Source organism: Podarcis cretensis, assembly GCF_951804945.1.
Source record: "Podarcis cretensis genome assembly, chromosome: 13".
In the NCBI taxonomy this organism is placed as follows: Eukaryota; Metazoa; Chordata; class Lepidosauria; order Squamata; family Lacertidae; genus Podarcis; species Podarcis cretensis.
Window position 1 is genome coordinate 24,634,175 of NC_137182.1, and position 20,206 is coordinate 24,654,380.

The window sequence follows — 20,206 nt, forward strand, 5'->3', positions numbered from 1 at the left end:
ATATTCACCACCAGCGAGAGAAGATGAGTCAGGGGTGGCCACGCCTCCATCGGAGAGCGAGGGAACGGTCAAGAGGAAAGTTGGAGGCTGGGCGCACGCGCCAAGTTCAAATGTACAGGCGAGCGGCACAGAAGGTAGCCCGGATAGGGAACCAGGTCCTAAAGCCCGCCGGAAGGAGGGGGAAGAATCATCAGGGTCAGCGTCAGAGGAGTCCAGAAAGGATGAAACCCTAGCGGGCAGGAGGGCCCAGAGGAGAAAGGAACTTAGGAAGAGGTGGAGCAAAGCGAGAGACTTAAACTGGTGTGGAAGGGGCGGAGACTCAGATGGGACTTCGCCGGTCTAGGGTTGAGACGTAGAGCTGCGCGCTGCGGCTTTAAAATGGAAACTGAACCTCAATAAAGACTTTTGTACATAACTACAGCCTAGCGTTGGTCCTCTGTGAGCTGGGACACATGTCCAACAACATAGTCCTTTAAATAAGTTGGGCGCTTGGAAACTCTGCCATAGAGGTATTCATGGAACCTCTTCACTCCAGCCACAAGTGCCAGTGCCTCCTTGTCGAGCTGGCTGTAATTCCGTTCCGTCGGAGATAGCGTCCTGGAAAAGTAGGCGAGCGGTGCTTCTCTTCCGTCTGGAAAACGGTGACTAAGGACAGCACCGATGCCAAAAGGTGAGGCGTCGCAGGCAAGGACCAGCGGCCTGGATTCACTGTACTGTACCAGCACACTGTCTGATGAAATGAGAGCCTTGACCGCGTTGAAGGCCGCCGTCTCCCGATGACCCCAGGCCCAAGGCGTCTTTGTGCTAAGGAGTCGGTGAAGAGGCTCAGCACCTGTGGCTTTATGGGGCAGGAACATGTTATAAAAGTTCAGCAGCCCCAGGAATGCCTGCAACTCCGTCTTGTTCTTTGGGGTGGGGGCCTGCTGGATAGCGCGGATCTTGGATGTGGTCGGGTGAAGGCCGGAGGCATCGATAAGATAGCCCAGGAACTCTACCTGTGGAACGGCGATCTGGCACTTTTCCCTCTTTACCTTGAGCCCAGCCTCTTGGAACCTGGTCAGCACGGCACGGAGGCGCTCGAACAGCTGCTGGTGTGAGTCTGCAGACACCAAGACGTCATCAAAATATGGTACCATGCCCGGAAGCCCTTGCAGGAGACGCTCCATAAGGCTTTGGAAGATGCCAGGAGCCACACTCACCCCGAACTGCAACCGGCGGCAACGGAATGCCCCCCGGTGGGTGACGATCGTCTGGGCTTCAGCAGTGGCATCATCGACGGGCAGTTGTTGATAGGCTTGGGCAAGGTCCAGCTTAGCGAAGACCTTACCCTCACCCAGGGAATGCAGCAGGTGTTGGACAACAGGAACCGGATAAGCGTGCTGCTGAAGTGCCTTGTTGATCGTGCACTTGTAGTCAGCGTAGATTCTCACTGACCCATCTGGCTTGACAGGCGTGACGATGGGGGTTTCCCACTTGGCGTGGTCAACCGGCTCCAAAACTCCTTGGGCGATCAGTTTGTCCAGTTGTTCATCCACTTTAGCCTTGAGAGCAAAGGGAACCCGGCGTGGCTTTAGCTTGATGGGGGCGACTTGTGGATCAAGGCTAAAGGAGATGGGCGTACCTGTATATTGCCCCAAGGTGCCGTCGAAAACCTCGGCAAAGTCTTTGACCAGACCCTCAGTCTCTGCGTTAGAGATGCAGTTGATGCCGGTGACTTCCAGGCCGAGGGCATCAAACCAGTCTAGCCCTAGGAGGCTTGGCCGCTGACCTTCGACCACCACCAACCGGAGCAGGCCCGAAAAATCCTTGAAGGCAATCCGGAACCGGCCAACGCCTACCACGGGAATGTCGTTTCCCTGGTAGTCTCTCAGGTGTACGCGGTGAGAGTCGAGTTGCCTTTTGGACACTCTGGGTACCAGTCTTTTGATGGTGCTCCATGACACGATGGACAGGGCAGACCCGGTGTCGATCTCCATGTCACATGGAGCTCCTTCAATGAGCACCGTGACGTTCAGCTTGCGTCGCGTAGGCGAGTCGGTTTGGCCAATCGTGGTTCCAGACGGGCAGCGGCAGTTGGTGAGAGCGAAACAACTTTCCTTGGCAGACTGGAGTGAAGACTTGGACTTGCGAGTCGATGAAGGGGGGGTGTCAGACAGAGCCGATCGGCAGACCTTAGCGATGTGGCCCCTTCTGGAACACTTCCTACAGATGGCGTCTCTGAATCGACACTTGGCACGGGAATGGTTGCCTCCGCAGCCGGCACATTCCGGTTGGCCCTTGGACTTCTGTTGGAACTTCCTGCGCTCCCGCTTTGTCTGGTGCACGTCATCGTCTTCACTGGAGGATGCCTCATCACTGCTGGCTTCTTCATGATGCACCGGAACTGGCTCCCTAGCAAGACGCGGGCTGCTGGACTTGCGGATCTCCTGGGCTTCTGAGGCCACAGCCTCCTCAATGGCTTTCTGTAGCGTGAGGTCTGGCTTGGCGAGGAGACGCCGTTGCAGATGGATGTCCCGGACCCCGCAGACGATTCGATCCATCAGGGCATCGTCTAAGTCTCGGAACTCACAGTGCATTGCAGCCTGTCGCAGGGCGGTGGTGTAGTTGTTGATTGACTCCCCCTCTGCCTGGTTCCGGTGGTAGAACGCATGGCGGGCAGCAATCTTGGACGGCTTTGGTGCGTAGTGGTTGCGGAGCTTCTCTTGGATCGTGTCCCATGGTGTTGCCTGGACTGCTTCAGGCGCAACCAATGCTCGGGCCGTCTCAAACACCTCAGGCCCACAGAGGCTGAGGAATAGGCCCCGCTTCCGATCCTTTGATACTGCTGTCAGCTCGTTAGCTTGGAGGTAGCAGTCGAACCGAGCGAGGTAGGAGTCCCATGATTCAGAGGCTGGCGCAAACGGTGGTAGAGGCACAAGTGAAGCCATGATTCCGATGCCGGCGTGAAGGGCGATGGATGGAACACAGTGCTCTTAGCCAGAACAGTCAGCTCTGAATTGGTTCTGTCCAGTGATTTCGCTCAGTGATTTCGCTCTGTGATTCAGCTCAGTGATTCAGCTCAGTTCAGAGGCTGGCCACATCTGGCTGTGCTCTGATGTCCATTGATCCCACCTTCGTCGCCAGTGTTAAGTTGTGGGTTGACATAGCAGACGACACAGCGATTTCTCCAAGTAACTCTTTATTTTGTAAGCTGGAATAGAACTGACTGCAAACAGCTCAGCCGGCCTGCTTTTATAGGCAGCCGGCTGTCAACATTGTAGCAACAACAGCCCAGCGTTTCCCGCCTAAAATAACTGACGTGGACCTGAGTGAAAACTATCTACAGACCTGAGTGAAAACTATATACAGTATCCCCCTGCTGGCCCAGGGTGAAACTTCACTACATAACAAGAACTATTTTGTAGGTGAAAGAGAACCCCACCTCTTCAATGTTTCACCTCCTGCTTTCTCTTTTAGTTAGGGGAAGATTGCAGGGCGCATTTCAGATTGAAAGAGGGGGTATTTTTTTTAATGTTCGGATATTTGGTTCCAGCTTCAGTGATACATCTGAGTGAAATCAAACGGCTTTAGAGTCTCTGTAGCTAGACAGTGGCTGGGACAACCCAGCCAGATGGGCGAGGTATTATTATTATTATTATTATTATTATTATTATTATTATTATTATTAGATGGGTGAGGTATTATTATTATTATTATTATTATTATTATTATTATTATTATTATTAGGGCGAGGTATTATTATTATTATTATTATTATTATTAGGGCGAGGTATTATTATTATTATTATTATTATTATTATTATTATTACTACTACTACTATTACTACTACTTCCACCATCTCCAGAGCTGTGGTTCCACCGCCCCCAATCCTGAAATTGACGGGCAACAGAATATTTGGCTTCAATTCCCTTTCCACACTTCCCACGCTTCAACTTTTAAAAATTAAATATGAGAAATAAGGGAAATGGCCCTATGTGCACATCACAGTAAGCCAGGACTCCTGGTTCATTCTGGCTCAGTGTGAAAGAGCAGCATGTCAGTGTGTGCAGCCCATTTGTTCACCCTTTTGTGCAAGTGCATAAGACTAACCGTGAAGAACTAGCTTATTTATGTGACCCGCAAAAGCAGCATCCTGATTAGTTGTTCCCAAACAAACTGAAATCGTAAACCAGGGCTTGAAATTGGCTTATGAATCCTGGCTTGTTTGAGAGCAACAAACTAGGAATTTTGGGTTTCCATGTCTCCTAATAAGCTAGCTCTTCTTGGTTAGTTTCATCTGCTTGCGTGAAGGGAGTAAGTGTGAGCAGGCTGTGGGTCCCGACATGATGCTTATTTACAGTAGCTAGGATAAGTTCTGTGACCTGCAAACACAGCTGTTGAGTAAGGAAAGAATGAACATAGCAAGTTGCCTTATACCAAGTCAGGCAATTGCTCCATCTAGCTCAGTATTTTCTATCTCAGTGCTTCCCTCCCAGGGCCCACTTGGAAATTGATTTGGTTCTTGGCAGGCCACTTAATGGTTTTTCTCCCTGTGGTTGCAATTGCAGTTCACTGTGCTAGATGCTGTATTATTTTCAATTATATTTTTTTATTGCTTTTTATACATTGTGTTTTATTGCAATACACTTTGAATTCCTTGAAATTCAAAGTGCAATGCAATAAAATGCAATATAAGAAACAAAAGAAGCAATGAAAATGCAATTAATATTCAATATGAATACTTAATGCAATGGATGGACCATCTCCCATCTTTAGCCAGAAATCCAGAGATGTGCCACAGATGGCCTGAATGAAACCCGCAGACCGTTGGTGGTCCATGAACTACAGTGTGGGAATCTCTGGTCTTTAATGACCGACAGAGATTCTCTAGGGTTTCAGGAAACATAGAATCAGGAAGGAGGTCTTTCCTGGAAAGGCCAGGGAGTGAATCCGAGACTTTCTGCATGTACAAAGCATGTATTCTACCTCTGAGTTAAGCTCCTTCCCCACACTGATTTCTCAAAGGCGGGGTACTGGTGCTCAGTTTTGCAGTTATGTTATTCTCCTAACTTGGAAACCCCCTTTTCTTATGAATGATGTATGTTGCTAATTATGGTTATTTAGTGATGAAGGGAAGACACTTTGCATGTACTTTGAATGCATTTTTTCTATAATTCTTGCTTCCTGTATCTGGAGCCGAGCCCTCTAGCACTGAAAACAAGTTTTCTGGCTCAGCCTTAAGCCCCGTCTCAAAATTAAGTCCAATCACCACACCTTAAATCCTCCCTCACATCACACCCTCCTGTCTCCTGTAGTTCCTCTGTCTCAGTAGAAAGCCAGAAATGCACCTGCTAAATAATCTAAAATATTGGGTGGGATTTTGTGCAATTAGTATGCCTCTTCCACACGAAGTGGTTTTCAGAGTTGTTGGGAATCTCCCTTGGCTCCTTGTTACCTGCTGCAAGAGTTGTCTCCATTCCCACGCAAAGTGAGGAGTCAGGTCTCTCTCTCTCTCTCTCTCTCTCTCTCTCTCTCTCTCTCTCTCTCTCTCTGCATATACACATTTTGGTCAATAACCAGTTGTCAGGGCTAGTTTTGTTGCTGGAGAACAGCTGTGGTTTTGTTTCTTTTAAGATTTCCAGTGTAGTTTGTATTGCTACTGAAGATGACCGCACACAGCAACTGCGGGAAGTGGGGGTGGCGACACAAAATTGGCCCTTTTTTTGGTAAACATCGTGTTTTGAAGTGGCACATCTGAATGTGGAAGAAATTTGTGACACATCTGGCATTGATGCCAAAGCACAACACAGTAGTGTGCTTACGACATCGCTGCTGTTCCCATCCCCACAGCAAAGTGTGTGTAGCTGAGAATTCAGATTTGTGATGTAGGAAATGTGCTTTCCCAGCAATTTCTCTGGGCAGTCTGAGTACTTGGGAATGATGGCTTTCCTGGGGGCAACTGCGGCTTGATTCTTAGAAAAAACATAGCTCCTTGAATTGTATTTGGCTATAGGGAGCCCGTATAGGCTCTAGAGTATGGCTGTAGCAGACTTCTAGTGAATATCCTGCCAACAGTTGGCTCCACACCAATTGGCAGAATCTGAATTGGCAGAATCTTCTAGATAGTTTGAAGTAAAATCCACCCTAAATGATTTCATTTGTTGTTGTTGGCATCTGTCTATTTTGGGAGACAATGGAGGAGTGCGCCTCTGGGGTGAGGTCAAACCGATTTACAGCGTCTGCTGTGGCTGTAGAAACCGATACAGGAGAGCTATGTTTTGTTGCAGCTGGGGCAGATGAAGGCCTACAATTGTGCTGCTGCAGATGCATCCTGGTGTTTCTTCTTTCTGTGCTCCTCCTAGTGGACATTCCTCCTCTGGTCATTGCTATGGATATACAACCTGACTGTCTGTCTCCAGGCACTTTGGTCATCCTGAAGGGATTCCCACACAAAGGGGTTGATATAGCCAGCCTTGAGAAACAGTTGGCACAGTCTATATCATTCATGGTGGTCTTGCAGGATAATAAATGAATTCTGGGAGATGGTGTATAATGAACTTAAGAAAATGGTTTAAAGAATGTTTGCCAAAAACCCAGAAGCTTTCCTTCTGGGAATAATAACAGAAATCCCCCCAAAAACCCAAATGTAAATGACCACAGCTGCCAGAATTCTGGTGGCACAAAAGTGGAGAACAGATGCAGTACCATCAAGAGAAGAATGCCATTTTAAAATATTAGAATACAGTGGTACCTCGGTTTTTGAACGTCTTCGTTGATGAACATTTCAGGTTTTCGAAGGCCGTAATCCGAGAAGTAAATGCTTCGTTTTTCCAACATGCCTCAGAAGTCAAACATGCCATGTGGTTTTCGTATTGAGTTTTCTGTATTGAGACTTTCGTACAGAGTTTTCGGTTTTTGAACATTTCAGAACTCGAACAGTCTTCCGGAACGGATTACGTTAAAAAACTTTGGTACCACTGAATATAGAATTAACCAGTAAGACAAATAGATTAAGAAATAAAGATGGTAAAAGTTTAAAAGAAGACTGGACATTATATATAGATTATATGGAAAAAATATTACAGCAAGAGAATAATCATAACAGACTGACAAAAAATACTCAGCAGTAGAAGGTGGAACGTGAGAGAATGTAAGGTAATGAAAATAATCTAGTAGAATAAGAAAACACAGTTAAAATGATAGCAAATAGGAAGCCATGGAAAGAGTGGAAGGGGAGTAAAAGTTAAGATATGAGTTAAATAAATCAGAGGAATAAGTTAAGTTACCATTTTAAATCACATATACAGTGGTACCTTGGTTTACAAACATAATCCGTTCTGGAACTCCGTTCTTAAGCCAAAGCATTCTTAAACCAAGGCGTGCTTTCCCAAAGCAGCAGCGGACTCAATTTACAAATGGAACACACTCAACAGGAAATGAAACATGTTCTTATTCCAAGGCAAAGTTCACAAACCAAAACACCTACTTCCGGGTTTGCAGCGTTCTTAATCCAAGTTGTTCATAAACTAAGCTGTTCTTAAACCAAGGTACCACTGTATATGTCTTAAATTTATGCTATTCCTTTCTTATTATCTAATGTATGTCATGTATGTCTGTAACACAGTATGTGTTGGTGATGTGATATAAGGGGGGGGGGGGGAGATATAGCCAGCCTTCAAGTCTCATTTGCAGACATATTTGTAATGCAGAATTACTCTGGGCCTGGTGCCTGAAGCCTCTTCTCTGTAGACCATGTCATTGGGGATCCTACCATCTTCCATGCTGTGGATGTAACCAAGCCAGTGTAGGTGTCACTGACACAGGAGTGTGAACATGCTGGGAATATGGGTTTGGGAAAGCACATCTTTACTTGAGACCGTGTCTTGCCATGTGACATCCAAAATATTCCTGACGCAGTGCATGTGGAAGGCGTTGAGGCGCCGCTCCTGGCAGTTGAAAGTTGCCCACGATTCACTTCCATAAAGCAGCGTGCACAACACACAAGCCTACATTTTGGTATTGGTCATTAGCATCACATTCTCCCATACCAGGAGGTGAGTATTGTATGAATACTTTCATACAGGGATGAAATCCAGGTGTTAATACAGCAAGTTTCTGATGGGATGATAAAAGGGTTTTCTCAAGTGAAGCTGACAATGCTTTTTGGTCTCTAATGCATCTGTCGTGAAATTTATAACACATTTTGCAATATTCCTATCTTACTCGTCTTCTGTGAAGCTCCCTCATTTTATCCTCAAAACAATCCTGTGACCTAGATTAGGCTGAGAGAAATAGAGTGTGGTCCAAGGCCCAACCAAATGAGCTTCATAGCTGAGCAGGGACTGGAACGTGAGTCTCTTCAAGTTAACATAATATGAAAAGTGGGAGAGAGCTGTTTGAAAACCAAACATACATTTGATCAGTATTGTCCCTTCGTTCAGTTTGTGAACATGGAGAAGAAATCTGTTTTTTTCTTCTTCTCCTTGATAGAGCCACCTGTGAAAACTCCTAGATTTTTTTGGGTGAGAACAAATAATCTGAAACAGGTCAATGGGTCAGCCTCTTGTTGGAACTAGAATGGAATTCAGTTTTCTAGAATGCAAAACAGGTTGGGCTAGCGAATTTGTCACAGGTGTATCTTGCATGCACCGTTGACTGTGCACACAAGGTTGCTTTATCTAAACTCACTTCTCTTTTAAGTGCAAGCATTTTTTATTTTTTATTACATTTGTGTGCTTGTTTATAGCTTTTAATGCCCTGGTTCACAGGACCTGCTAATCCAAGCCTTGGCTACAACTTGTGGATAGCGAGGAGAGAGTTAACCATAAGTTCTGGTTTGGATGATATGTTAAGACAAACCTTGGCGTAGTTTAGTGTAGCAGGGCAGCAAAAACAGCTTCAAACTCATTTCCAGGAGCCCACATGTTCATGCAGTCACACTAAACCAAGGACTCAGCTGCAAATAAAACTTTTTCAATGTATTGTAAAGTGCAGTATACAAATGTGACACTAGATGGCAAGAGTGAGCTATGCCAAATTCAATGTATATTTCAAAACGTGTTTTTTCAAAAAGCATTTTCATAGTGGGTTTTTTTATATGTGTGTAGATTCCACCCAAGGTTTAGCTTAGCGTGTTGTGTGCTAACTTACCCATTGTAAATTTTGCATTTGGTATATTTTTACTATTTGCCCAATACAAGTATTTGCCGTATATGCTTGGTTTTAAAGTTGTGTTTGGTCACTTTTCTTGAAAAAAGTGACTAAAAAGTACAATTAATATATAAACTAATAACAATAATAATATAACCACTGTTCCTCTTGTCATTTTTGCTCGTTGTGGAAGCTTTTATATGGTAGTCTTCCGCATCAAGTTCAGCTTTCTCTCTCATACTGATATAATTGGTGTGTGAATGCGACGGCTGATGCTGGACTCTGGGCCTGAGCTTTGGCTGTATAGGCAGGAAAAAGTTCCTCGCATTTCAAGTGTGGCTGGACTGCTGCATTTTTAAAAATAGTTTTATTGGGCAGTTGGGGAAACAAAGGCTTTTCTTCCTCATCCCCTCCCTGCTCAGCCCTCTTGTGTCACGGCTAACAGCTGTGCAGAGGCAAAGAGCCTTGTCTTGTTCCTCAGGCTCTGTAACTTGGGCTTGTTGAGACATGTGAGGAAAAGAGAATGCGGGTGAGTCTGAACAGGGCACAAAAATGCCATCCAGGATCTGTTGGGGAAGGGCCTGACGGACATGAAAGTGGTGGTTTCGGAGGATTTTTGTCATTTTTTGGCGGTAGCAACGAAGTGGAAGGTATTGTGTATGTGGCGGTGCTTTTGAGGCCTGCTTATGACAGCAGGGCAGCCATGTTTGGTTTTGTGAGCATCTTTGGCAGCCCTCTCTCTCTGCTTGGCTTTGTGGAAACATCGCTGCACGTTCCTTGCGACTTGATAAAGGCTCACTGAGGTAATAAAACCTGTGTCTGGACTGAACCCCTTCAGACTGTGGGCTGGTCGGATGACTGAAGACCCAAATTCCTTGCGCATAGAAAACCGTACACCTGGCTTTCTCTCGGTTTCATACTATTTTGCTATGTGGGAGGGATTTGCTTATTTATATATATTTAATGGAGAAGCATTCAGTCATGCAAGCTTCCCACAAACAGTCTGATGTGGTATGGCTCAGGTTATCATTTTATCGCCTCAGTAAGGACCAAACCCAGACACTACACAGCAGATACGTGTAGTATCTTCCTGTAAGGTTGCCATATTTCAAACTCTGAAAACCCAGAAGTTGTCGTCTTTTTTAAACTGTTTTTTTATGGAAAATCGGCTGATATGGGCTGCCATGCATCCGGATTCCCCCCGACATTTTACTGATTTCCACCCGGGCACTGCTGCCGACTGCAGTATTCCCGTATATGTCCAGGAAATTCTGGGGATATGGCAACCCTATTTTCCTGACTTCTTAGAACGAAAGAAAAGAAAAGAAACTCTTGGGAGGCTGAGATGAGAGTGAAGGAAAGGGTGGGGCAAAGGAACTGCTTAATCCCTTCCCCTCCACATATTTTTTCCCCACTCAAAATTCCCCGCCCCACTGCGTTTCAACCCATTGGAGTGGGTAGGTGAGAGATAGATACAATTTCCGTCTCGGGTGGAAAAAACAGGGCAAGTTTCGAAACATTCAGAGGCGAAAGGATCAAGCAGCTCCCTGGAGAAAGGCAGGGAAAGCTGGAGGAGATAATAGAGCCACTTGCCCTCCTTTAATGGTGGGTTTTCTGGCCTCTGCTAAGCAGCTAATTGTTCCCCCCTCCCCAAACCTGTAGGGAAAATCAACTCAAGCAAGCACTCTGCGCTAAAGGTGATATAAGGTAAGCGCAGATAAACAAAGGAAGGAGAAATGTGACTGGCAGCCCACTGTATTACTTCAGACTGCCAGGGAGAGATGTCATTTTGAGTGCTCTTGTTTGTTTTTTCCTACCCCCTGCATGTAGAAAACAAGCACATCAGGCAAAGGGTCTTTCCTTCTACAGTGGTACCTCAGGTTACATACACTTCAGGTTACATACGCTTCAGGTTACAGACTCCGCTAACCCAGAAATATTACCTTGGGTTAAGAACTTTGCTTCAGGATGAGAACAGAAATTGTGCTCTGGCAGCATGGTGGCAGCAAGAGGCCCCATTAGCTAAAGTGGTGCTTCAGGTTAAGAACAGTTTCAGGTTAAGAATGGACCTCTGGAATGAATTAAGTACTTAACCCGAGGTACCACTGTATGCTAATTTTCTACTTAGGGTAAGGTTACCAGATTTTTTTCAATGAATCTGGGTACGCTTTTCAACTTCCTACTAAACAGATGGGTTTTGTCAGGGGACTGGTTTGTAAATCCGGGGACTGTCCCTGGGAAACGGGGACGTTTGGTAACCTTAATTTAGGGAATTATTATTTTTCACATAGTGATTCTTACGTACACACACAACTGTGATCTCCATCCCTGACCCTTAGCATTACGTGATACAATCCAGTCTTCTACATCTGAACCTGTTCACTACATTTTGTTGTGCATGAAGAGTGAGCACTGAAGACAGATTCTGCAGATAGCCCTATTGAGCCCTGACTGTACTTAAGATTCAGTCTTGCTTCTATGTATCATGAATGGATATCCAATATTGTCCCTGATACCTTGATACCCATTATGATGTGCTAATATCTCATAATGCAACTGTGTTCAACTTTAAAATTTCCCTCAAGTTAAGTGTGCTAATTTTTAAATTCTCTTTTATTGATTTAACAAATCAAAAAGCCCGCACGTTTCTGTTCCCTTCCTTTTTTTTCCTATTAAAAAAAGGTTCTGTTGTGAACAGAAGGAAAGCTTGAGTGAGACATTTTAGATGCTTAGATGGTATTGGCCCGGGATTTGGGAATTCTGGTCAATTCCCGATCATTATTATTATCTCAGAACCTGCTTCTGCACTCTCATAAATAAAAGGTGACCGTCTTTGAGTTGCTTTTGGACTTCCACAAATCATACACTAACCCAGCTTGGAAACTGCCACCTTAAGGTATCAACGGGCACTGTGAGAGTTTCCAGACTCTTGCAATTTTCAGGTGAGATTCAGTCACAGAAAATTCAGGTTGCACAAGTATAGTTGATTGGGAAGTCTTGAGCATCAAATACACTTCTTCAAAAGCTCATACTTTTTTGCGACAAGGAAAGTGAAAAGAAAATGCACTGGAAAGTGTGGAATAACATTTGCTTTGACCCTAGGTGGTTTAACATCTCTGCAAACAAATCAGGATGAATTCTCAGTAAACAGGTCATCTGGAAGCGCACTGTGTCTGACCCAGCACTTAATTTTGACACAACTCAAGTGCACTGGGCCATGCCCATAATTGTCCATTGACTTCCAAATGAATGAGGGACTAGGGGTTTGCAGTCCAAAATACACCTTGGAGTGTGGCACAACTGCACCGCCAGGAAGGAAACTGTCTCGAACATTAGGCCTTAACATCATGTTTGGGCCAAGCATGTTGCTTCCATGCCAATCCTTGCCAGTTACACGTATAAATGAATAAGGAACACATGCACCACAAAATAAGTTTTGGACCACCCCAAATTATCCGCTCAATATGTGAAATTTGCACACAGCTGCTGTTCAGAAATGCAAATTTCTCCCCTCTCCTACCCCGAGTTTGAATATTTAGTTAGTTATATGCTGCCACAAAAGTTCTCTGAGTTGCTTGAATAAATTATGTGTATGTGTATAATACAGCTCTAGGTATATCTACTCAGAAGTAGGTCCCATTATCTTTAGTGGGGCTTACTCCTAGGTAAATGTGTAAGATTGCAGCCTTCGTGTGTGAAATGGCCCTCATTGTGAACAGTGAAATGTTAAGCACTTACGCTCAATTAATATTTCCGCAGTCTTGGTCTGTGTAAAAAGCAAAACATATGTTCTTTGGAGCTGGGTGGGATATCCTATTCCACAGTCAGTTCATTTTTTAAAGACTCTTCTGGTATTTGAAATGGATCGGGATGTGTGGAGAAAAACTGAAAGACGAAAAGACACCGCAGGAGCCGGGGAGAGAATGTGCGGTGGGTGATAAAAGTCCTTGGCTCTCCGAGGACAGGGGTTGCTATCCCAACAATTCTTGGTATTTCTCCTTGCACATTCATATATTTCTTTCTTTCCTTCCTTTTTTTTCCTTTTTGCATGCTTCTCCCAGGGCCTTTGCATGGCTGGAATACTTCTTAGGACCTCCCCCTAAGTAACAGCACCTTGTGGTTGGAGGGGGGGTTCCTGTGTGACTGGACAGGACTAGACTGAAGGTTTTAGTTACTCCCAACTTCCAAAATAAATATTAAGCCAGCTTGACTACTTTGGGGGTTTCTCCCTTTCCTCCCTTGCTGGGCTCTTACACTTTCACCAAATATACCTACGATTCACTTCTCTCAGTATCTATGGATGGCTTTTCCAACTTTTGTTTCTGAAAGTTAAGCCCCATTTCCAGTGACGTGTACTACCAACCTTATTTTTCCGATCCAACCATGAGGGCTAGAAACTTTTCCTTGCAAGACAGATTTTGTGCAGGGTCTCAGTTGTTCCAGCCATGCTGCAGACATGTTAAATAAGAGTGACTTCCGGCTGGTTCTCGTGTCGTTGTTTACATCTGTATTCCACCAATGTTTCTCTAACATCTTTAGTTAAAAAAGTGCCAGCCATTTAATTTTGGCAGTTGCTGTAGCATAGTCCGGGTAGGAGTGTGAGCTGTGAACCAGGAAGTTGCTAGTTCCGATCTCACCTTTGCTGCATACTCACTCAGCTTCAGAATCCTAGATGCAATGTGGGGATAATACACAACCATTGTAAAGATTACAGAAAAAATGTACGTGAAGCACCTAGGAAATCGCTAAGAGTGGTAACTGCTAACAGAGTAAAAGGTTGAAAATTGCTAGGAGTGGTAACTGCTAACATGAGAAGGTACTGAGGTGTACGCATGCTGGAAGTAATACCTTTGGCCAGTACTTCTGATAACAGAGTTACTCAGGATGAAGACCAATGTAATAAAAGAGAGCTTATGGTGCATCCCTTGGCTGTGGGGTGAGCCCAGTGTTTTAACTGTAATTGCAGACTTGCATACAAGTGATATCAGCACCTCAAACGCTACTTCAGTTTTCAGCCTGGTCTCTCCCAGTTCTTCAGCTTAATTCTTTAAAAAATAATAATTAAAAGCACTGCACAAATGTCCATACTTTTATCTATTCATTTACATCTTACTGGTTTTCTTAAGTTTTCAAAAAACACCGCAAACAACTCCAGAGTTTAGGGTGGAGGTAGATTCTTAAGTGAGACCAGTCAGTCCAGACCACGTACCGGTACTGCACCAAAGTTTTAACAACAGTGGCAGAGTTTATCCTGAAGCAGAAAGGTGTGTTTGGATGGCAGGCAGGGTGGGCACTCCCAGATCAGATTGCTCCTCTAAAAAGCTTGTGCCTTTTTACACTCTCTGCATGTGCTATTGGATAATTCTTTCCTTTATTGCTAGTTGTGGCTGTGCTCTTTCAGAAAGAGCGAACTCAAATTAAGCCCTCACAGTGGATAAAAGCTTTCTGTATACTGTGGCTTGCCAGCTTGTAAGTCTCCCCTCTCCAGGCTGGAGGAACGTTATCGAAACTGGGTTGGTGTCGGATGTGGATCCCATCCCATCTAGTTGCGCCTCTCTCCCCCCCCCCCCCACACCCCCTCCCCCAAATGCACAGCCGGCTAGTTCCAGCTCATTAAACAGGATTGCCTCCATAGAATTGCCCCCGCCTGCAGCACCAGGATTCCTTTGTTAGTCTCAGATTAGCATCCCCAAGGGTGCTGATTCTGCAGGAGGGCATTGGCGAATGGGTTAATTTATTCCTGTGTCCCCTCCCAGCAGCAAGGCTATTCCCTATTCCCAATTACCACTTAAAAGTGACTCGCTAGCCTGATACACTGGGATAAAGATTACAGAGGTGGGGGGACTGGGGGGAGTCCATTGTGCTTTTCATGCCCAGAGCTTCATAAAAAAGTGAAACATTCTTTATTCTCCCCCCCTGCATTTTGAGGGGGGCTCCTTGCACCTGTCCAGCTTTGGTCTTGCCATATGTGTCTTGGGAGGGGCACAAGGGGACACAGGAAATACCTTCTTTTGCTGATCCTCTTAAAACACTTTAGGAGGCATTTTACGTCCTCTCCTATCTCACCTCCTCCCTATCTTGCTTTAATTTTCCAGCGATTGTGAATTGTTTCGTTAAATCACAGTCTGCACCATCCTGAATCCTTAGGGGTTAGCAGAATATTCGTTTGTACAAAAATCAGTTATGTGTCAAAACTTTTTTTTTTTATTGGAGCTTTTCATTGCCCATTTTGAAAATGTTTATAAATTGTTCGCCCCCGCCCTCCGCTGGTGCATCCCGTATTTTGGGGCGTTGTGTAGGTAACAACCATTCAGAAGCAAAAATCTGCCGGCTAAGACAGCTGACTAAAGAATCACAAGGAAAATTATTACGAGCTTTAAATATCCTGCGAAAATTCTCTAGCAAACGGCTCCAGCAGTCAGAATTCCTGGCTCTCTCCTGGCTTAATGATGGCCAAAATAGAAAGACCTTAGGAAAGTGTTTGGGGCTTGAGATACGGGAAGCCTCTGAACTTTCAGTGGAGGTGCTAGTGTCGATGCTACTCACAGACTTATTGTTGCTGCAAAAAAACGCATTGGGGAGTAATGTTTAGATGCCTCTTTTGTGCACATGTGAATAAGCCCTGGTTTCTGCAATCCATCTGCTGCTTTCTCTCCCTCACCCCGTCCTACAAGCAGATCATGCCTGCCTGTGCCAGCATAAACTTTATGCATGTATTATCAGGTTCTTATTATAACATTGTAAGTTTTCCATGTGGTGAAGAAGCATGCATGAACCCAAAGCTTGCTACCATGCCTGCCACCAGTATAACCAATGCACACAGGCTGTGTGTGTGTGTGAGCACATTCCTGTCTCCAGCATTCTTTCCCTTTGAAGAAAGTTGAACGCATAGAACAGTGCTAACTGCTTCTGGTGGATCAGATAAAATGAGCCAAGCTGCAGATCTACTAAAATCCTCCCTATCAAAGACCTCATTTCATCAAAGTTCCCTGTGTGTTGGAACCTGTGGTCCTCTAGATGTTGCAGGATTACAGAAAACCAGTGTGGTATAGTGGTTAAAGTCATGAACACGGTCATGAACCTTACTGCGTGACCTTGAGCCAATCACAGCCACTTAGTCTAACCTACCTCACAGGGCTGTTGTGGGGATTAAATGAGGGGGAGAACCATGTACACCACCTTGAGCTCTTTGGAGAAAAAGGTGGGATATAAATGCAATAAGTAAGTAAGTAAAGTTCCCATCGCTCTTGACCCATTGGCTGTGCTAGCTGTGGCTGATGGGAGCTGGAATCTCAACAAAATTTTGGAGGGCTGTAGGTCCTCCACCCCTAGGAGTATGCATATACTCCCTTCCCTGTTGTTGTGACAATGCACAATGTTCTTTTTGTTTGCTTTTTTGGCATCCCCTTGGACAGTTCAGTTGGAACACTACTGTCCTCTTCTTTCCCCACCATGGCCTAGAAATCTGGCAAATGAATAGCTTGTAGTCTGTCTTAATATTTTTTTTGTCTGTGTAAGAAGAGGTTTCTGGTGGTAGTTCTATGGGTCCACCTCCCTTGCCTAGCATGGCTTGCCCTTTGGCAGCTCCTGATTGAGAGGACTGCTGGAATGGAAATCCCATGGCACAGGGAGGACCAGGAACTATGGAGTGTTACCGTTGGATGTGGAGAGTTGGCTGGTTAAATCATCCTGCCATGTGGTTAGAGGTAATGGAGGTAGACCTGTTCTGATTTTTTAAAATTTCTGCGGAACACGCTTGATATGTTATTGTTCGCTCCTTGGGGCAGAGATTTGTCTTTATTGTTGTTGTTACTCTTGCTTATATTATTCTGTCAAATGCCATGCACACTGATGGCATTTTGTAAACAAACACAAACGCCACAATAATAGGCTGAGGTTTATATATATTAAAAAATCAAGCTTGAGCTTACAGCTCCTCTGTTTCTTTGCTTCCTCCCCAATTAGCAAGAGTTCTGTTCTTTCTTGCATAATCTAGAGTTGGCCAAATCTGGCTGTGACCCTGAGTTTCCCAGTGCTCAGGATGCAGGGAGCCAGGGGTGGGGGGCGCGGGGAGAAAGGAAAACCGTCCCCCATCTCTCTCTTTCTGGCAAGTGGGGGAGCGCTCCAGCTCTCAAATAAGTTCAGGAAGGAAGGAAGGAAATTGTATGTTCATGCTGTGATTTAGAAGAAATGCAGAGGATTTAAAAGAACACAACACCAGCAAGAACACTATCCCCCCTCCCCTGGCGTGGACACTGAGATGGAGTCAGCTGGAGTGGGCTGGGTCACATAGGGGTGGGGTGGGGCAGAGATGGCCTGATACCTCAGAGCAGCTGCAGGGCTGTCTGTGCGGAATGAACACGAGGGAAGCTCCATTCTCTTTCTGTCTGCCTAGCTGTCAAGTCACAACCTAGTCTCTCTGATTTGCATCCATCTCATTCCCACCAGGCAGAATTTGCTGCCACTGCTGCCTCCTCCTCCTCCACTTCTCCCCATGTAATTAGTTTTCTCTGTACAGTCTCAGGGCTTTTCCCTTTCTGCTTCCGCCTGTTGTAGAAAGAGGAGTGTGGTATTCTAAGGCCAGTTGCTGTTTTCTCTCTGAGTGTGTGTGTGTGCGGAGATATCTGGCGTGCCCGGACTTGGAAATCCTCAATGTTTTGCCCATGATACATGAGACGAGAGACTTGAGACAGAGCAACATCTTGGATAAGGAGGAAAAAACAAAATACAAGCTAGCAGATTTCCAATCGAAGTTGTCGAGAGCAGTCAAGAAGAACGTCCTCTGTCCAAAGAGTGTGGATGGAACCTAACCAGCCTGGCGCCAGGAGTTAAAAGATCCAGTTTGAAATCTCTCTTTATTCACCTATCCCGAGTTTCTTCTGATCTGCCGGTTCTGTCACTTCAGCTTTGTGCCAGGAATTTCCTCATCTGGGAGTGCAATGGTAGAAGAAGGCACGAGCCGGGGGGATCGGGCTCCCTGTGGTGGCGGGCCACGGGGACCCCCACGCCCTCCAGCCCCGCCGCACCATGGCATCTCAGTGGTGGGCAAAGCCGTGTGGAGCGTGGCACGAGCAGGGAAAGGCTGGCGCTTTGAGCGAGCTGTCGGCGTCGATTGCAGCTTGCCCGAACCCCGTTGCATCTGGCTGACGAGTTTGCGGAACGACAACACCGAATGGTGGGAGAAGCGGTGGCGCCGTGCCGGGGCAGGGATGGCTCGGCAGAAGTGCCGTGCACGACCCAGAATAGACAGGAATTTCATGGTGAGAGAGCTATATTGCCTTCGTGTGTCTTGTTTCTGTGCATATGTGTTCCCTTTCAAGGCAGCTCTGAAGGGAAGCTCTGAGCAGGTCATTCCTTCTCAGCCTTGTTTCCCCAAGTCTGTAAAATAGGGAGGAATTGTGACCTGCCTTTTGGTGAAGTGGTTGGGAGAGTGACTTGAAAGGGAAGACTTCAGAATGCTTTACTGATGTTTGTGGCCTGCATGTTTCTCTGACCTACTGGGACATGATTTGAGCCAGAGCTTAATGCATTCTCTGTGCATTTAGGAAATGAGAAGAAGTAATAAAAAAGGGCAGCTTGAGCATGTGTGTGGAGTATTTTCCTTGCCAGTAACTGCAGCCAGCACTATCTGAAATTCAGGAGTGGGGCAGCTTTCAGGTCAAAACATGCATCTCCTGGGCAGACTTGAGAACTGGCATCTCATTTTAGAAATCAAGGGCTGTTTATTTTACACATCCCATGGACAATGATCCTAAATTTTCCTAGGGCACATATATAACAGTGACTGTAGTTGTGCTGGTTTTCTTTTGTTTGCGAACGGTTGTGTTGGCAAATGTGTTTGAACACCCATCCAAAGTGGATCCCTAAATGGCAGGATCAGGACACCGTGGTGGGTGAGCAGGCTGCTAGCCAGCACGGATTTCAAGAGGGCAGATACCATGAAAAGAATTAATCATAGTCTCACCGTCTTGCCTGCCCTTGGGGATAGCTTGCTCACAGCATCCGTTTCCATGCTATGTAATATGGGAATACTTTACATAGCAACACCCTAATGACAAGTTAGCTTCTTGGGTTGTTCCTCAATTAGATAAGGATTTCATTCTGCTTGTCAGTTACTAGATCTTTAAGTAGCTTTGTGAGCCTGTAGGGTTAGAAAGTTGGACTTAAACCTGGGAAGTTTGGCACCAAATCTTTCCTTGAATACTGAGTTGCAACCTGCCCAGAATCTTTCATTTGTGTGTGTGCATTTATATCCTATTACAGTATTCTTTCTATTATTCTTTGTACCCAATTATCCTTGTGGGGCGGCTTATATAGGGGTGCTCGGAAGGAATAGTCACAGTCTCTTTGCAAGATATATTTGAGTGAGAGGTAGTAACTGTCTCACAATAGCTTCTTGAGTTTCATAGCTGAATGGGGATTGGAGCCTATGTCCTAGCCTAGGTGTACATTGCATTTTAATAGAACGGTAGCATTAAAGTCCTGTGCTCAGGCAATCCTCCTTATGATGCAAGATAAAGCTGAGTTCTGCAACCTGTGAAAGTTGCATGCATTAAGAAAGTTTCCACAAGTGTGCATATAATTTGTTCAGCAGGGTGTTTGAAATATTTTGCATAAATTTATTCCAGTTATTGCTGGGAGGGGCAATGCATAGAAGCCCAACTCCCAACCACTGAGAATCATTCTTCACCTTCTCCTCAGGCTTCTAAGAATTCACTAGTCGTTGCCCAGCATATGTTCACAGCCAAGAGGGTCTCTTGATGTTTCTTTGTTTTTAATGAAAGCTGAGATTCTCAGGAAGCGGGAGTCTTTGTTTCCCCCCTGCATATAATTGTGTGTCTTACCTCCACAAGTTCCATACTCCACCTACTGCACATTAGAAAATATATGATTTTCCTCCCTCCCAATTAAGGGCTAGAGTTGTAAGTGTATCATTAAGTGGAGTCTTTTTGCTTAAAATAATGTCTTTAAAATAGTGCCTATCTCTACATGCTGCCTTTCTGCCAACACGCTCAGAAGTTTGCAGCTGTTGGAGACGTACGTCCAAAGCAGGGCCAGTGTCAGAAGTCAGCATCA

General features: G+C 45.3%; 1 protein-coding gene across 5 annotated transcripts in view; it reads left to right on the forward strand.

Moving 5' to 3' along the window:
* ARHGAP23 (Rho GTPase activating protein 23) overlaps nucleotides 1-20,206 on the forward strand; it is a 178,436-nt gene that overhangs the window by 69,099 nt on the left and 89,131 nt on the right. For 2 of the 5 annotated variants that reach the window (XM_079949225.1, XM_079949227.1), the window contains exon 1: nucleotides 17,519-18,390. The exons of the other annotated variants lie outside the window; for them this stretch is intronic. In XM_079949225.1, coding sequence (XP_079805351.1) covers nucleotides 18,070-18,390 — 321 coding nt within the window. In that variant the 5' untranslated portion in view covers nucleotides 17,519-18,069. Of the gene's footprint in view, nucleotides 1-17,518; nucleotides 18,391-20,206 lie in introns of those variants that run through there. 5 annotated transcript variants of the gene reach the window in all.